At 39.7% G+C, this 14394-nt stretch overlaps 2 protein-coding genes across 5 annotated transcripts in view; one reads left to right on the forward strand and one right to left on the reverse strand.

Moving 5' to 3' along the window:
* LOC140917218 (caspase recruitment domain-containing protein 8) overlaps positions 1-3315 on the forward strand; it is a 39631-nt gene extending 36316 nt beyond the window's left edge. For all 4 annotated transcript variants that reach the window (XM_073359534.2, XM_073359537.2, XM_073359535.2 and 1 more), the window contains 2 exons: positions 1153-1425; positions 2105-3315. In XM_073359534.2, coding sequence (XP_073215635.1) covers positions 1153-1425; positions 2105-2124 — 293 coding nt within the window. In that variant the 3' untranslated portion in view covers positions 2125-3315. The remainder of the gene's footprint in view (positions 1-1152; positions 1426-2104) is intronic.
* Positions 3316-9342: 6027 nt separating this feature from the next.
* IL12A (interleukin 12A) lies at positions 9343-13837 on the reverse strand. The gene is made up of 5 exons (XM_078854330.1): positions 13807-13837; positions 13406-13557; positions 10713-10820; positions 10348-10455; positions 9343-9510 (listed from the first exon to the last, which is right to left on the reverse strand). Exons 1-5 carry the CDS (start codon positions 13835-13837, stop codon positions 9343-9345), a joined length of 567 nt encoding a protein of 188 aa, XP_078710456.1.
* Between the last annotated feature and the right edge of the window lie 557 nt (positions 13838-14394).

Here is a 14394-nt window from a genome sequence, read left to right on the forward strand (position 1 = left end):
ATGACCCATCCACTCCCAGTCTTTATTCAAGCCTAATTTAATGGTATCCGGTTTGCAAATTAATTCCAGTTCTGCAGTTTCTAGTTGGAGTCTGTTTCTGAAGCTTTTTAGTTGGAGAATTGCGACTTTTAGGTCTGAAATTGAGTGACCAGGGAGGTTGAAGTGTTCTCTGACTGGTTTTTGAATGTTATAATTCTTGACGTCTGATTTGTGTCCATTTATTCTTTTGCGTAGAGATTGTCCGGTTTGGCCAATGTACATGGCAGAGGGGCATTGCTGGCACATGATGGCACATATCACATTGGTAGATGTGCAGGGGAACGAGCCTCTGATGGTGTGGCTGATGTGATTAGGTCCTATGATGGTGTCCCTTTAATAGATATGTGGACAGAGTTGGCAATGGGCTTTGTTGCAAGGATAGGTTCCTGGGTTAGTGTTTCATTTGCATGTCAATGATAGGCTCTCTCTGTATTTCTCTGTGGTGGCTTTTAGCCACTAGAGGGCGCTATTTAATCATTTAAAAACTTCATTTACAGTATTTTATAAAATGATCCATTGAAAGAGAAATCTGATTAGACCATTGAGGTTCTGACTAGATAGATATAATCATGCAGGTTGTGACTTCTTACTAAAGTAATTATTAGAAAGGTATAATAATCATTGTTATCTGTAAGGAGTAGCACACTTTAAGATAGACTGTTACGTTAGATACCTGCATTTTTCAGGTGATTGAAGGAACTTGGCTTTCAGCTTAATGCTGCACATGCATCTGAAGTATCTGTGTATTCTGTATAACAGCATATCTAGATGTTTCAGACTTGTGGATTTTTTCCACTAGACAAGTAGCTGTTCACGATCAGAAAAAATTTTCAAGTCCTGGGCACAAAAACTAAATTTAAGATATTTTTGCGACCTAGGACATTTTGCACTTCTTCTTCAGGTGACTTTTCATCACTCCTGATGCTTACTTTGCTTGTCTCGTCAGTTCCTGTACTGCCTGGTAAGCTAGTAAGTCAGTACAGTTTTCATTAGTCAGCATTATAGCAGCATCAATAAATGAAGTGAAAATGCAGCTTCAGCTCACTGACTAATATGATCACCTTCGTCGTATGTCTCCTTGTTGCAGCTGATTTGTATCCCATGTGTTTTTAGATGGAACTAAAGCTAAAACTACGTTAACTGATCAGCAACTGATGACTCTTGCAAAGAAGATGGGTAAAGACTGGAAAGAAATTGCCATTGAATGTCTTAAGTTAGAAATGAAAGATATTCAGCAGATTCAGGCAAAAGAAGAAGAGGTTAATGTTCATAAATTCCTGATGTTGGAGAAGTGGAGGAAAGGTGAAAAGAGTAATGGAACTGCGCAAAATTTGTATGACAGTCTCAAGGATCATGTGTCATATGAAATAATACAGATACTGGAAGGTACACTTCAACTTTTCTTTATACTTCATTATGTGATTGTGTTTCAGACATGCTTCTGGTTTCAGTAACAGAGAATTCACTAGACATCCTAATATATATTTTTATTGTGTAAATAAAACATGAAGTTTTGCCCCTTAATGTTCATTCAAGTGTTTTTCATTCTACTTTATAATTATAGTAGTTTATACTTGCTTTTTGAAAAAATATTTTGGAGTGACTAATACTTAGAACAGTTGTTATAGCTTCATGTCAGTTAAAATCAACCACCCTTATAAACCCAAGCAAAATCTTATTTTTATTATGGAGCTCATTGCAGAAATGTCTGTAGCTTTGTTCCTAGATATTTTAGTAACATTGAAGGTGCACCTTTACCCAAGCTTATTGCAGCCTTGATCGTGCAAACACTTTTGTATGTACTTAACTTTATGCACTTCGATTTCAGTGGGACTACTCATGTTTGTAAAGTCAAGCATGTGCAGGACTGTTTGGAGAATTGGGGCCTAAACTGATCCAGGGAAAGTCTTTCTGAAGGGGAAAATTAGCTTAAAATTATATCTGTACAGTGTCATAAGATTTTTATGTACATTTATTACTATTATTATTATTACTATTTAACAATTCTATTGCAGTAGCACCTAGAGGCCAACTAATATATATATATGTGTATTCATTTCTTCAGGTTTTTTGGAGCAGACATGAGTTCATGGAGAAACAGCTAAAAGGAGAACTCTCAGGGACATTCAGCTGCATAATGGTTTAAACTTTTCATACTGTTTAAATGTGATTTAATTGTGGACTCTCTCTACAGTTTGGTACTCAGGAGACCAGTTATGAAGATACAAGCCATAAACAATCTTTGGAAAAGTTTAGACAAAACATTATTTAGGGAAAGAGTGTAAATTGAATTTTGCACCAATGTAAATGAATTTAACATTTTCAGGAGTAATTATTCAAATGTTTGGATACCAGTCAATTAACAATATAGTTGACACTGAAGCAGCAATCCTAGTGCAATTTGAATCTCCCACTGACTTCATGTCTCCTTTGAACCATTCCTGCTAGGTGCTGAGCAACTCATGTGAATTGCAGAGCTATCTTAACCCACCCTTGAAAACAGCTCACCCTTTCCAACTATTTGACAATATTAAGCATTTTTATCCAGTTCCATGGGTCATTTCCACAGAGATTAGAAATGGCTTGGGGGGCTCATTAATGTACCTCTCATCATCATCTATAAAACAATAGTGCCAATTTCACTGGGTACAAAATGTTTCTCTATACATACATTCCGAGGCTCAGGATGGGTTGCCATGTACATGGTGCATAAACCCTTCATGGTAATGCAATTACATGATCATTTTGTGTGTTTCTGTATACCGCCTCTTTGCTAGGCTGGTCTTATGTTTATTCAAAGGTGAAACATTAGTTTCAGTGTAGCACCAATATGTACTAAAGGCAGCTTTAACTTTTCTCTGTCAGGGCTGTGTTGGCTCCATGTGTCTAGTTGTTCACACATTTCTTATAAGATGAGTTTGTCTGTTGTATAGATTTTTGTTGTATTATAATCAGTGTAAAATTAAATGTTTTTTTTTTTACTGTTTTTAACTTAAAATGAACATTAAAATGACAGGTGTGTAGGCTAGATATAGAAAATTTACTAAAGGATGCAGAAAAGCAAAAGGCCAATAGATAACTCAGTAAACAGGAAACACATTTATAGGTTCTTAAGTTTTTAAAATACTGTTATCTATAATACAGAAATGCTTCCTTGCAGGCAAGATTGTGGTCTAGTTTTAAGGGCTCCTGTGGATGTCTCTGTATTGTCTGCCTTTGAATGTGTACTGGTTATGTGTGCTTTTTAAAATAGGAATAAAAACTGAGAAGTACCTATATCTGCATTGGAATTTTGAGTTTTTAATATTTTATTCCACAAATAAAATATAATTTAAATTATATCACAATCTGATCTTATATCAGCGTTCATCTTTTCAGCCCTCTACCAGTTCACTGTTAGATGAAATCCCACTTACGCTTATATACATTCTTCTGTTTAGGGGTCTTTTATTCATGCTGATCTTATAAATCTGTTCTCAGCCTTCTGAAAATATGTATCTCTATAGTGCTATGTCCACTAACTATGAGTTTTTCTGGATCTTGCCCATAGCCATTTTTTGTGTTAGGTGTGTTAATTTACTGTATGCCTTGTTCCAGTTTTTGAAGAACTTTCTGTAAAGTCCTGGAATATCCCCTCCACATTCTAGACCAGGACTTTGAAATCATCAATCGTGTAGAATCAGCCCAGGTTTTATACCTAATCCTATGACTACTAGGACACAGCAATCAAAGTCTAGTCAGGATGCACTGAATATTCGTATAGAATAGACATGATCAATAGAGGTTATGCCCCCAATTTCCATGCACAGACTGGAGCCACAGTGTTAATCATGCCATGCATGAATGGAGTTCAGCAACTCTGTGGCAGTGGTCACCCTCCCCTGGACCTCTTTGAAATACATGGGGTTCAAAGACTAGTCCTGTAGCCTCTTCTGTGTGTGTGGGGAAACCCTGTTCCCTCCAGTGGAATGAGTGAGGAGAGATATATATGAGGGGAACTTCAAGCCCTCCCACCTTTAGACCTTGCTGTCTCTCTGGTCAATGGGAGTTCCTTAAATCATGTACATTACTTTTGGTTCTCTTCTTTGAGCTTTTTAGGTTGGTGGCAGATTTCTCTGTTTTCTTGGTTACAGCCAAGATCAATGGCTGAGCACTGATGAGCCCACATGAAGGAGAGTCATCATGATCAGATTTTCACCCGACAATGCATGTCCTTATTGTTGGTTAAGCTGCTGTTTATATGTTCCAAAGTTGCTTTTTAAGGGCTTGTCTTCATCTGGCTATGTAGTGATAAATCACCCTTGACTCTGTGCCTCCACATATATGAGACCAATCAGAAAACACACTTCAGGAAATTCTGCAGCCACTGATATCACAGCTAATATATTTAATTTTTGCAGTGTGTTAAATTACCACTCTCTGTTTTTCTGTGATTACATAAAGCCATAACATTTTGGGAAGGCACTTTAGAAAACTGTTTTATTTCGGGAATATTATACTTTATTTTCTTGGGTCATTGTGTGCTTCCTACCTTATTGATGAATGTAACACACCCTCAAAAATATGGACCTACTCCATCTAACTGCAAAGATGGTTCAGGCCCCGATCCTACAATTAAGCACAGCGTGTGTACAGGGGGTATGCCTGTGTGCATCTCATTGCAGGATCAGAACCTAAACTATAAGAAGAAAAAATGAGTCAAACATGAAGGATTCCTTATTCTTCTGAGGCAAATTAGGGCTGAGACAATTTAAGTACCCCTAGAAATTGGTGGAAAAAACAGTTGCAAAATTGCTCTAAGGTATGGTCATATTTTTTAACGTTTTTATTAATTAAGTTTTTTAAACCAGCTGTTAACTGAAATTATTTTGAAAAACCTAATCTGTGTATATTTAACCTCCAAATGTTACCACACTGGATCATTGAAGGTGGCTCCGGTGGGGCTACCTGTTTGGCCAAGTGCTACCTAATTAGAATCAGAGAGGAGATTCCGTCATTTATGTAAGAGAGAGATTGTGACAGTAACAGACATTTCTTGTGAATTTTTTTATAAAAATAATATTTTATAAATGTTTATTGAGCATTCTAAGATTTTATAAAAAACAGTTAATTTCTTTCATGAAATGATATTAAAATGTTGATATAAAAATGGAAAGTAGGTATTGGATTTCTGGTTATAAATAAATCAGATCTGCTTTTCAATTATTATGTCAAATATCAAGTTCTCAGGGAGACTGTGAAGGTACAAAACTCTGACTTCCTCCCATCTTTATACCATATCCGGCCATAGCATGACCATGTCATTGGGAGCCTTATGCACCAAACTTATGCCGTAGCGCCAGCAGCAAGTGCTGTAGACACTGCAACTTTGGGGACTGTAATAGTGGCAGCCCTGGGGCACTGGTAGTAATGTATCAAGAAATTTCCTTCACACTGTGTCATGAAGCCAACTCTGTTCCTGACTGAAGCATGTCGGAGGAAGCTTTTTGTAGGTGGGTGTAAAGAATAATCTGTCCATCTCTGGTATTAGGGGATCTCTTTCAGTGGTTAAAAGAAGGGTATTGTCTTTCTCCATATTTAAGATCAGTAACACAGCAGGCTACATTCCACTCAGAGGGGATTACCTGGTATCAGCTTTTAATTAGACTGGTAGCTAAATGTGCCTTATTAAATAACATGCCTTTCAGACTTCGTTATAGTATTAAATATGTATTTAAGTATTCAATACACAGGGTGAAATCCTGGCCCCGTTGAAGACAATGGGCTTTTCCCCCCACCCATAGTATGTGTAATCATATTTTGAGTAGAGATGGTATACTTCTGAGTGTCATATGAAGAAAAATACTGGAAATACAATACAACATATTTTATCTATTTAATATTCATGTGATACTAAAGGAATACGTAATCCCTCTAGGATTGAAACACATAACAAATATTGGGGCAGATTCTATGCCGTGTCCATCTTCTGCTGGGTGCTACAAAGTGTGAGGACTGCCAGGGAACTGGGTGTGCATCCCTGATTCTCGTTTCTGCTCTGGCACAAGTTAGAGCATCACTGGGGCTCAGGATTGCCAAGGTTGTCTGACACTTGCCATTATGAGACTGTTTTCAGATGTTCATAATCTTGCCAAACTGTAATTGTTTCAGCTGAAACATGTCGTGCCAGGTGTCTGTCAGAATAATTTTTTTGTTGTTTTTTGGAAAGTTGCAGCAAAAATGGCTCATCCTTTTCCAAGACTGACAGTAGGGGAAAATATGTTGTTTTGCCCACATTAGAAAAATTCTTATAACTATTTCATTTACAAGCTGTAGCATCACCATGCTGTGGAGTGGGGACTTGAAATTTGGCAAGTGGTGTCATCATGGTGTCAGGGATGGGCTTGTTGTTGCTGTTCTGTGAAAAAAAAACACCTCAAATTTGGCCTACTTATAAGCATTTGAAATAGCACATTTCACACATGCTCAGTACAGACTTAGAGTTTGGCTGCTAAATTCTTGGAAGAATCCATCTGCACTGAACATGCTCCACCCTGGAGCCAAGCAGGAGTTTCCCTGCAACTTCAATTCCCTGAAACTTAGATCAGTAAGAATGGCTTTTCTGTGGCATCAATGAGTGTCCCCTTCTACCTTCCCCCTGGCAGGGAAGAGCAGTAAATGGCCAGACTCAGATGCAGCAGGAACAAGAATTAGACCTCTTCAGAAAGAGAGAGGTAAATCCTTGATTGCATTTCTGTAATGAAACATTGTCAGCTGAAAATTAACTCAAGCTTTAGGTTTGATTAAAATCAAAAACAAGTTGATACCATAACTAAGTTCAACAGAAATGCTTCTATTATTATTATTATTTAGTTCCTTCCCCTCCCCGCCCCCCAAAATGAATTAAAATTCTCCAGTGGCCTTTGCAGCCTAAACATTGGGGCACTGTACTAGGGCCTGAGAACTTGACAATATCTGAAGTTCAAACAGGAAATCAAATGTGCATTTTAAACAGTGAATATAAAGAACCATTGGAACAGATTACCCAGAGATGTAGTCAATTCTCCATCACTTGGAGTCTCTAAATCAAAACCGATGCCTTTATAAAAAAAATATACTTTAGTTCCATTGGCAAATTACATGGATTACTAGGTTAAATTCTATGCCCTCTTCTATTATGCAGGAGGTTAAACTACATCACAATGGTCCCTTCTGGTCTTAAATATTTACTATATAATAAAAAGAACAGGAGTACTTGTGGCACCTTAGAGACTAACAAATTTATTGGAGCATAAGCTTTCGTGGGCTACAGCCCACTTCATCGGATGCATAGAATGGAACGTATAGTAAGAAGATATATATATACACATACAGATAAGTTGGAAGTTACCATACAAACTTTGAGAAGCTAATTAAGATGAGCTATTATCAGGAGAAAAAAAACTTTTGTAGTGATAATCAAGATGGCCCATTTAGACAGTTGGCAAGAAAGTGTGAGGATACTTAACATAGGGAAATAGATTCAATATGTGTAATGACCCAGCCACTCCCAGTCACTATTCAAAACCAAGTTAATGGTATCTAGTTTGCATATTAATTCAGGCTTAGCAGTTTCTCATTGGAGTCTGTTTTTGAAGCTTTTCTGTTGCAAAATTGCCACCCTTCAATCTTTTACTGAATGGCCAGAGAGGCTGAAGTATTCTCCTACTGGTTTTTGAATGTTATGATTCCTGATGTCAGATTTGTGTCCATTTATTCTTTTGCGTAGAGACTGTCTGGTTTGGCCAATGTACATGGCAGAGGGGCATTGCTGGCACATGATGGCATATATCACATTGGTAGATGTGCCGGTGAACGAGCCCTTGATGGCGTGGCTAATGTGATTAGGTCCTATGATGGTGTCACTTGAATAAATATGTGGACAGAGTTGGCATCAGGCTTTGTTGCAAGGATAGGTTCCTGGGTTAGTGTTTTTGTTGTGTGGTTGCTAGCGAGTATTTGCTTCAGGTTGGGGGGATGTCTGTAAGCGAGGACTGGTCTGTCTCCCAAGATCTGTGAGAGTGAGGGATCGTCCTTCAGGATAGGTTGTAAATCTCTGATGATGCGCTGGAGAGGTTTTAGTTGGGGGCTGAAGGTGACGGCTAGTGGAGTTCTGTTATTTTCTTTGTTGGGCCTATCCTGTAATAGGTGACTTCTGGGTACTCTTCTGGCTCTGTCAATCTGTTTTTTCACTTCAGCAGGTGGGTATTGTAGTTTTAAGAATGCTTGATAGAGATCTTGTAGGTGTTGGTTTCTGTCTGAGGGATTGGAGCAAATGTGGTTGTATCTTAGAGCTTGGCTGTAGACAATGGATCGTGTGGTGGAAGCTGGAGGCATGTAGGTAAGTATGCAGTCAGTAGGTTTCCGGTATAGGGTGGCGTTTATGTGACCATTGGTTATTAGCACAGTAGTGTCCAGGAAATGGACCGCTTGTGTGGATTGGTCTAGGCTGAGGTTGATGGTGGGATGGAAATTGTTGAAATCATGGCGGAATAATATAAATTATATAGAATATTTTTGCCATTGACTTCAGTGAGACCAGGATTTCACCCTGTGAATCTATTATAGTGACTGGAAACGATTTATGAAGTAGACAGAATAGCCTACTTTCATTGTCTTTTCTGAGACCATACATCCAACACCGAGAAAACGAAATTAGATTTTTTTCCCCAGTACTTGGGTGTTACCAGTGATGTACTGTTTACAAGCAAATATTTAAATATATTTTAAAAAACAATTGCTAATGTGACAGTATCCCTTTTAGATAATTTTAATTCACAAATAAGAAAAAGACCAAAGTTAATTATAGAGATTATAAATTTATTAAACAATAAATAATAAATAAGTCAGGAATGTTATAAATAGGTTTCAATTTATATAATTTTATAAAAACTTACAAATGTATAAATAAATAATTTAAGATAAATAAATTACACCTGAGTGTTTGGAGAACATGTTGATACAATATAGCTTATTTTTTCTAGAAATGTAGAAATTTAACATCTTAGCTTAAAAGACACTGATAGTAATTTGCTCAAGACAACTTGGGTCATGAAAAATATTGTAGAATATTATTGTGCTTAGAAATGTTTTTGTAGAAGTATTACTGTATTTTTAAATTCAGGTCCAAATCCTGGAAGCCCTCTGTGAGTACAAGTTTCTATGACTCCAGTGAGAATTCTACACACAGACGTCTTGCAGTAAGTAGAACCTAATATATATTTTCCTGATACTTAAAATAGCTTTAGTTCAATGTTTTATAGAAAGTGCTTCCAGGTTTCAGCACTATGATGAGCTTCCAGGAGAATTCAGGTAGTTCAGCATCTTGTCTATGGTCACAGTGCGAATTGTGAAAGCCTGGAGAACACTACATAACCTCATTCTCTTTTTGAAAGAGGCTGATCCTCTGTTTGTAGATGGTTGCTCCACATTCACACTGTTAATTTTCACAGCCTTAAAAAAAAAAAAAAAAAAAAAAAAGTGGGTTGGTCAGACAATTTAACCATGTTTAGAGTAGAAATATACATCAGTCTTTGAATATGCAAAAAAATTAGCTTAATTATTTTAATTTAAACTATTAAAAATAAAATGTTTTATGAAAAGGTAAACTATGATAGTAATAATACCTTTCATATAGTTAGGGCCCAAACCTGTACTTCTTATGCAAGCAAACATTCCCAATGATGTAAATAGTTTTTCCCTGCCAAGGAATACAGGTTTGGGCCTTTAAAGGATAATCAGGGGGAGCTGTGGTTTACAGATAATTAAATCCAGTGCATTTGACAACTTTAGAATCTCCAGTGTACCTAGATACACTATGTTAATAAAAAGGCAATTATTTTAAAGTAGAGACATGATTGCTACCAGCTATTAGAATTTGTTAAGAACCATGTTACATGTGTTCCCTGTTTCTTATCAATACATATTAATTATTTACCAAAATACAGTCTTATCTCTCACCCACACTACATTTCATGGTAGGGATGGGAGACAAAGTAGGATACCATTAAAAAGACAGAAAATTAACTACTGGTATGTTTACTACATCACTGAAAGGGAATCACTTTTTTAATACAGTAATATACAGTATCAAAGTAAGACCTCATTTATACAGAGATGAGAAACTTTCTTCAATTTTAAGAAAAAAAAATCATATCAAGATTTTAAATGATCAGATTCCAGAGTAACTTATTATTTGGGTAACTACAGAAAGAAACACATAGAACAGGACTCCATTTATGATAGAAATCATATAAAGTAATCTTTTAGGCAACTGAAAGGAAAACCGACCTGTATCATTTTGTCAATAACGCTAGCCAGCATCTCCTGGTTACTGAAATTCTTGAACTCTGCCTTGTAAGCCTTCAGGTCTTCATTGATACCTCGCATGCACTCAATCTGTAGAAGGTACAAGGATTAAGAAATATTGGAGAGTGATGTTAGATGCTTACAGACAAACAAAAAGCACATGATTTGCTCTTTTGAGAGACTGGCAATTTACCTTATCAAAATCAGCTCTTTCCAGTGCAGGACAATTTCCAGTCTGAAAATCAAAGACACCAGACATGAATGTGATCGTTCTGTATCAATATGATGAATTACATGAGGATTCCATATAAAGGTGATGAAACTTGATTTTTTATTTATTGCAATACCTTAGACTCTTCTGGCATACAAGCCTTAATTGTGTTGATTTTATTCTTAGTGATATCTTCAAGATCAACCTCTTCAAGGGTACATTCAAATCCTAGCATGCCACGCTCCTATGTAAACAAAGGGGACATTGTTTGAATCATTGCACATAATGCTGCAGGGCATGTTTATAAGCAGAAATATACAGGATAGTAGGTTACTGAAGGTGCTTCAACATCCTCTTTATATATCTTTATGCCTTTAACAACAAGCAAATATCCAAGCTATGAAGCTAATGTCAAAGGAAATTTTGCCATCATTTTCACTGGGAGCAAGGGTTGTAAATAGATTTATATTTTGTATGTGTCGCAGTGGATTACATTGTCTCCATTATGTTAACATTCTACATCATTCTAAAAGGATGAATCTGCACGCGGAACATTATATACCACAAACTTACAATTTAAAAAATTATTGCTTTTTTAAAAAAAGAGAAAGACAAATAACATTCAAATGGACAAGTGGCATTGTCTTGTGGCCAAACATCAGTGGCACTTTGTCTCACTGAGGTGATGGAACTATTTAGCTTCTTCTCCTCTCTCACCGTAAGGCTATGCCTATGCCAGGGAATTTTAGAAACAGATTCCCCTTAGCACTACTACCAGTTCAACTGTGCCAGTGACAGATGGTAAAAAGAAGAGAGACATATATAACTAAAAAGAAAAGGAGTACTTATGGCACCTTAGAGACTAACCAATTTATTTGAGCATGAGCTTTTGTGAGCTACAGCTCACTTCATCGGATGCATACTGTGGAAACTACGGAAGACATTATATACACAGAGACCATGAAACAATACCTCCTCCCACCCCACTCTCCTGCTGGTAATAGCATCAAGTTGGGCCATGTCTCTAAGGTGCCACAAGTACTCCTTTTCTTTTTGCGAATACAGACTAACACGGCTGTTACTCTGAACCCATAAAATTCTTAGAAAGAGATAATATGAGAGGATACTTTCATGCTGGGCTGTTTGAATTCTTTAACCAGCTGCCAACACACTACCTAATTGCCTACCTGATGGCAAGTTTTACAGAATTTAGTGACTATATATGAATTAACCAAACTGAACAGGGGTTGGAAAAAATATCTCAAACAGGACAGATAAGGAAAAAGTAAAAGCAAACACTAGCAGGACACAGATCAGAGGGAGATACTTTGTGACAGAGGGTAGAAGTTCTCATGAGAACAAGCTGGAAGACAAAGTTTAAGGGTAGAAAGTTCTCATGAGAAAATGAAAGGTATTTTCTTTATTAATTGTAATTAAGCTTAAAGTACCTATTTAGGTTAACTTTTACTGAGCATAATACTGGATATGTGATGCAGATCATCTCTTTGCCTTAACCTGAATCTATCTGTTCTTTTAAAAAAACAACCCCAGAATCTTAGGCTGTTGTGTAAAATTCCCAAATAAACTGTCACAGAAAAGAAAAAATAAAGAAACCACTAAGAAGCGCTGAAGGAGGATGGCTGGAGTCAATCCCTGTATTGTGTTCTGCTTACCAACAAGTAATTTATACTACCATATCTATCACCCCCGAATTTGTCCCAGTTGATTTAAGTCCTGCACCAGTGGAAGATGACAGATGAAGCTTCATTTCAGGCAACAATTAGATAGAACAATAATAATAATTAATAAAAAGGATTGGACGCACAAATGATAGGTAAGTATGAAACAACAAGCAAGAAAAAAATGGTAAGGAAATTAAGGACAAATTATTACCGTTCTCTGGAAATACCAAACGATTAATATGGTTAAAAACAGAGACACAGAAATTTGATTAGCTGAAGCGAACAGAAAAGAAAAACAAATATGCATGCATTTCTGAAAAGCCAGAAATGTAAGGCTACACACAGTTTGGGAATGTGCACCATCTGGCTGCTTTAGAAAAAGGATGCCTCCTCTCATAGAAATAAAACCGCCCACTGCTCCTTCCATCTGAATATCTCAAACACTCTCTTACACACATTGATAAACATAACACCCCTAGGAGGTAGGTATGTATTACTTTCCCTATTTTAAAAATGAGACAACATGAAGAGGAGTCCTTGATCCTTCTGTGCACTACATATCAAAAACTCCCAACTCGTGGTCAGGGACATAATCCATGTTCTAGCCTGCTTTGTTATTTGTTGTGTAGATGGGACTCCTTAACCTAGCCACATCAGACAAATGTGCAATGGCACAGTTAGATTTGTAGTATAAATGGTGCCTGAGCAATTTGCCCAAGTCATAGAGCGCATCTAGCTGCCAACAGAACCTGCATTTCCTGAACTGCACCTACTCCTATCCCTTCTATCTAGGTTTTGATTGTGCACCCCGACAAGTCCCATTCTTCCTCCTCTGCGCAAAACTGTGAATCTGGCCAAACAAATTCAGATACAGCGGCAAAGAAGCTACATTTGCCTCCCCTCTGGAAAAAAAACATTTCATACCAACTCCTGGTGCCATTAGTTTGTACATTTGACACCTCTTCCACTTCTTCCTCAGGAGCTAGTCCCAGTAACTGATCTAACCCTTGCAGGTACTGTTTTCCTGGGGTGTTGATTCAGCTATACATATGGAAGACAAGCCGCTTTGCTGAACGAGCGAGGACGTTTTTTAACTCGTCACCAGACCCGACGGGAGGCGCGGAGCACGTGGCAACGGCAGACAAACCTGCAGCTGGCGCAGCGCGTCCCTCGCCGCGGCGAGCAGGGACTTAGAAACGCTGAGGCAGTCACTCAGGTTGGGCCACGAGGAAGGCAGCGGCGAGGTCGCTGCCCGGTCTGGCAGGCTGAGGCAGAGGAGACTCACCAGGAGCCAGCCACCTGAAACAGACACGGGCCGCGCGTTAGCACGGGAGCCAGCTACCCCTGGGCAAAGGGACAACGCCTGCACGTGCACCCGCCGCTCCTCCTTCCCCGCGCGCTGCCCGCCCCGCCCCGCCCCGCCGCCACCCGGACCCGGACCCGGACCCGGGGCCGGCGCCCTCGGCAGCACAGAGCGCACGAGGCCTCGGCGTGCGCCCCCTGCTGGCGGGGTCCTTGCGCTCCCAGGCCGGGGCGCTGGTCACTCACGGGGGCAGTCGGGGCCGGTGCGCTTCGCCATGCGGACGAGCTGAGGTGGTGCTGGAGCGCTGCTGGGGCCCGCTGGCGGCAGCGGCTTTTATAGCCGGAGGCGCACCGTGCGGCCAGGACTTTCCCTCCTCTCTCTTTCTCTACATCAGCTGCTTGGTCAGAGCTGAAACCCTGCGATGCGGCCGCCGGGCTCTCGGCTTCCCTCCGGGAGGCAGCGGCCCCCGGCTAGTCATCCCGAGAGAGCCCCCGGGCCTGGCCTCGCGGGCGCGCAGGGAATCCCGAGAGGCGCGCGGGAGTCCAGCGCCGCGCCAGGGGCGAGCTGGGGCCCGGGCACCAGGAGAGGGGCCGAGGGGGACTTTGCCGCGCCCCCGCCCGGCCTCCTTTGCCCGGGGGGGCTCCGGCCCTGTCCTGTCCCCAGCACTGCTGTGCTGCACGGGCCCTGCGGCCGGGGCACATGGTAGCCTCAAAACCAAGCTTGGGCTGAGTGACCCACGTGCGGGCTCTAGTGAGCAACTCCCAGGCCTGGGGGAGAGCAGGTCCGTGACCAGCTCTGGCTAAATCACGTCTCTGCTCCCTGCCTCAGTTTCC

The sequence above is a fragment of the Lepidochelys kempii genome, chromosome 9 (genome assembly GCF_965140285.1).
Source record: "Lepidochelys kempii isolate rLepKem1 chromosome 9, rLepKem1.hap1, whole genome shotgun sequence".
In the NCBI taxonomy this organism is placed as follows: domain Eukaryota; kingdom Metazoa; phylum Chordata; order Testudines; family Cheloniidae; genus Lepidochelys; species Lepidochelys kempii.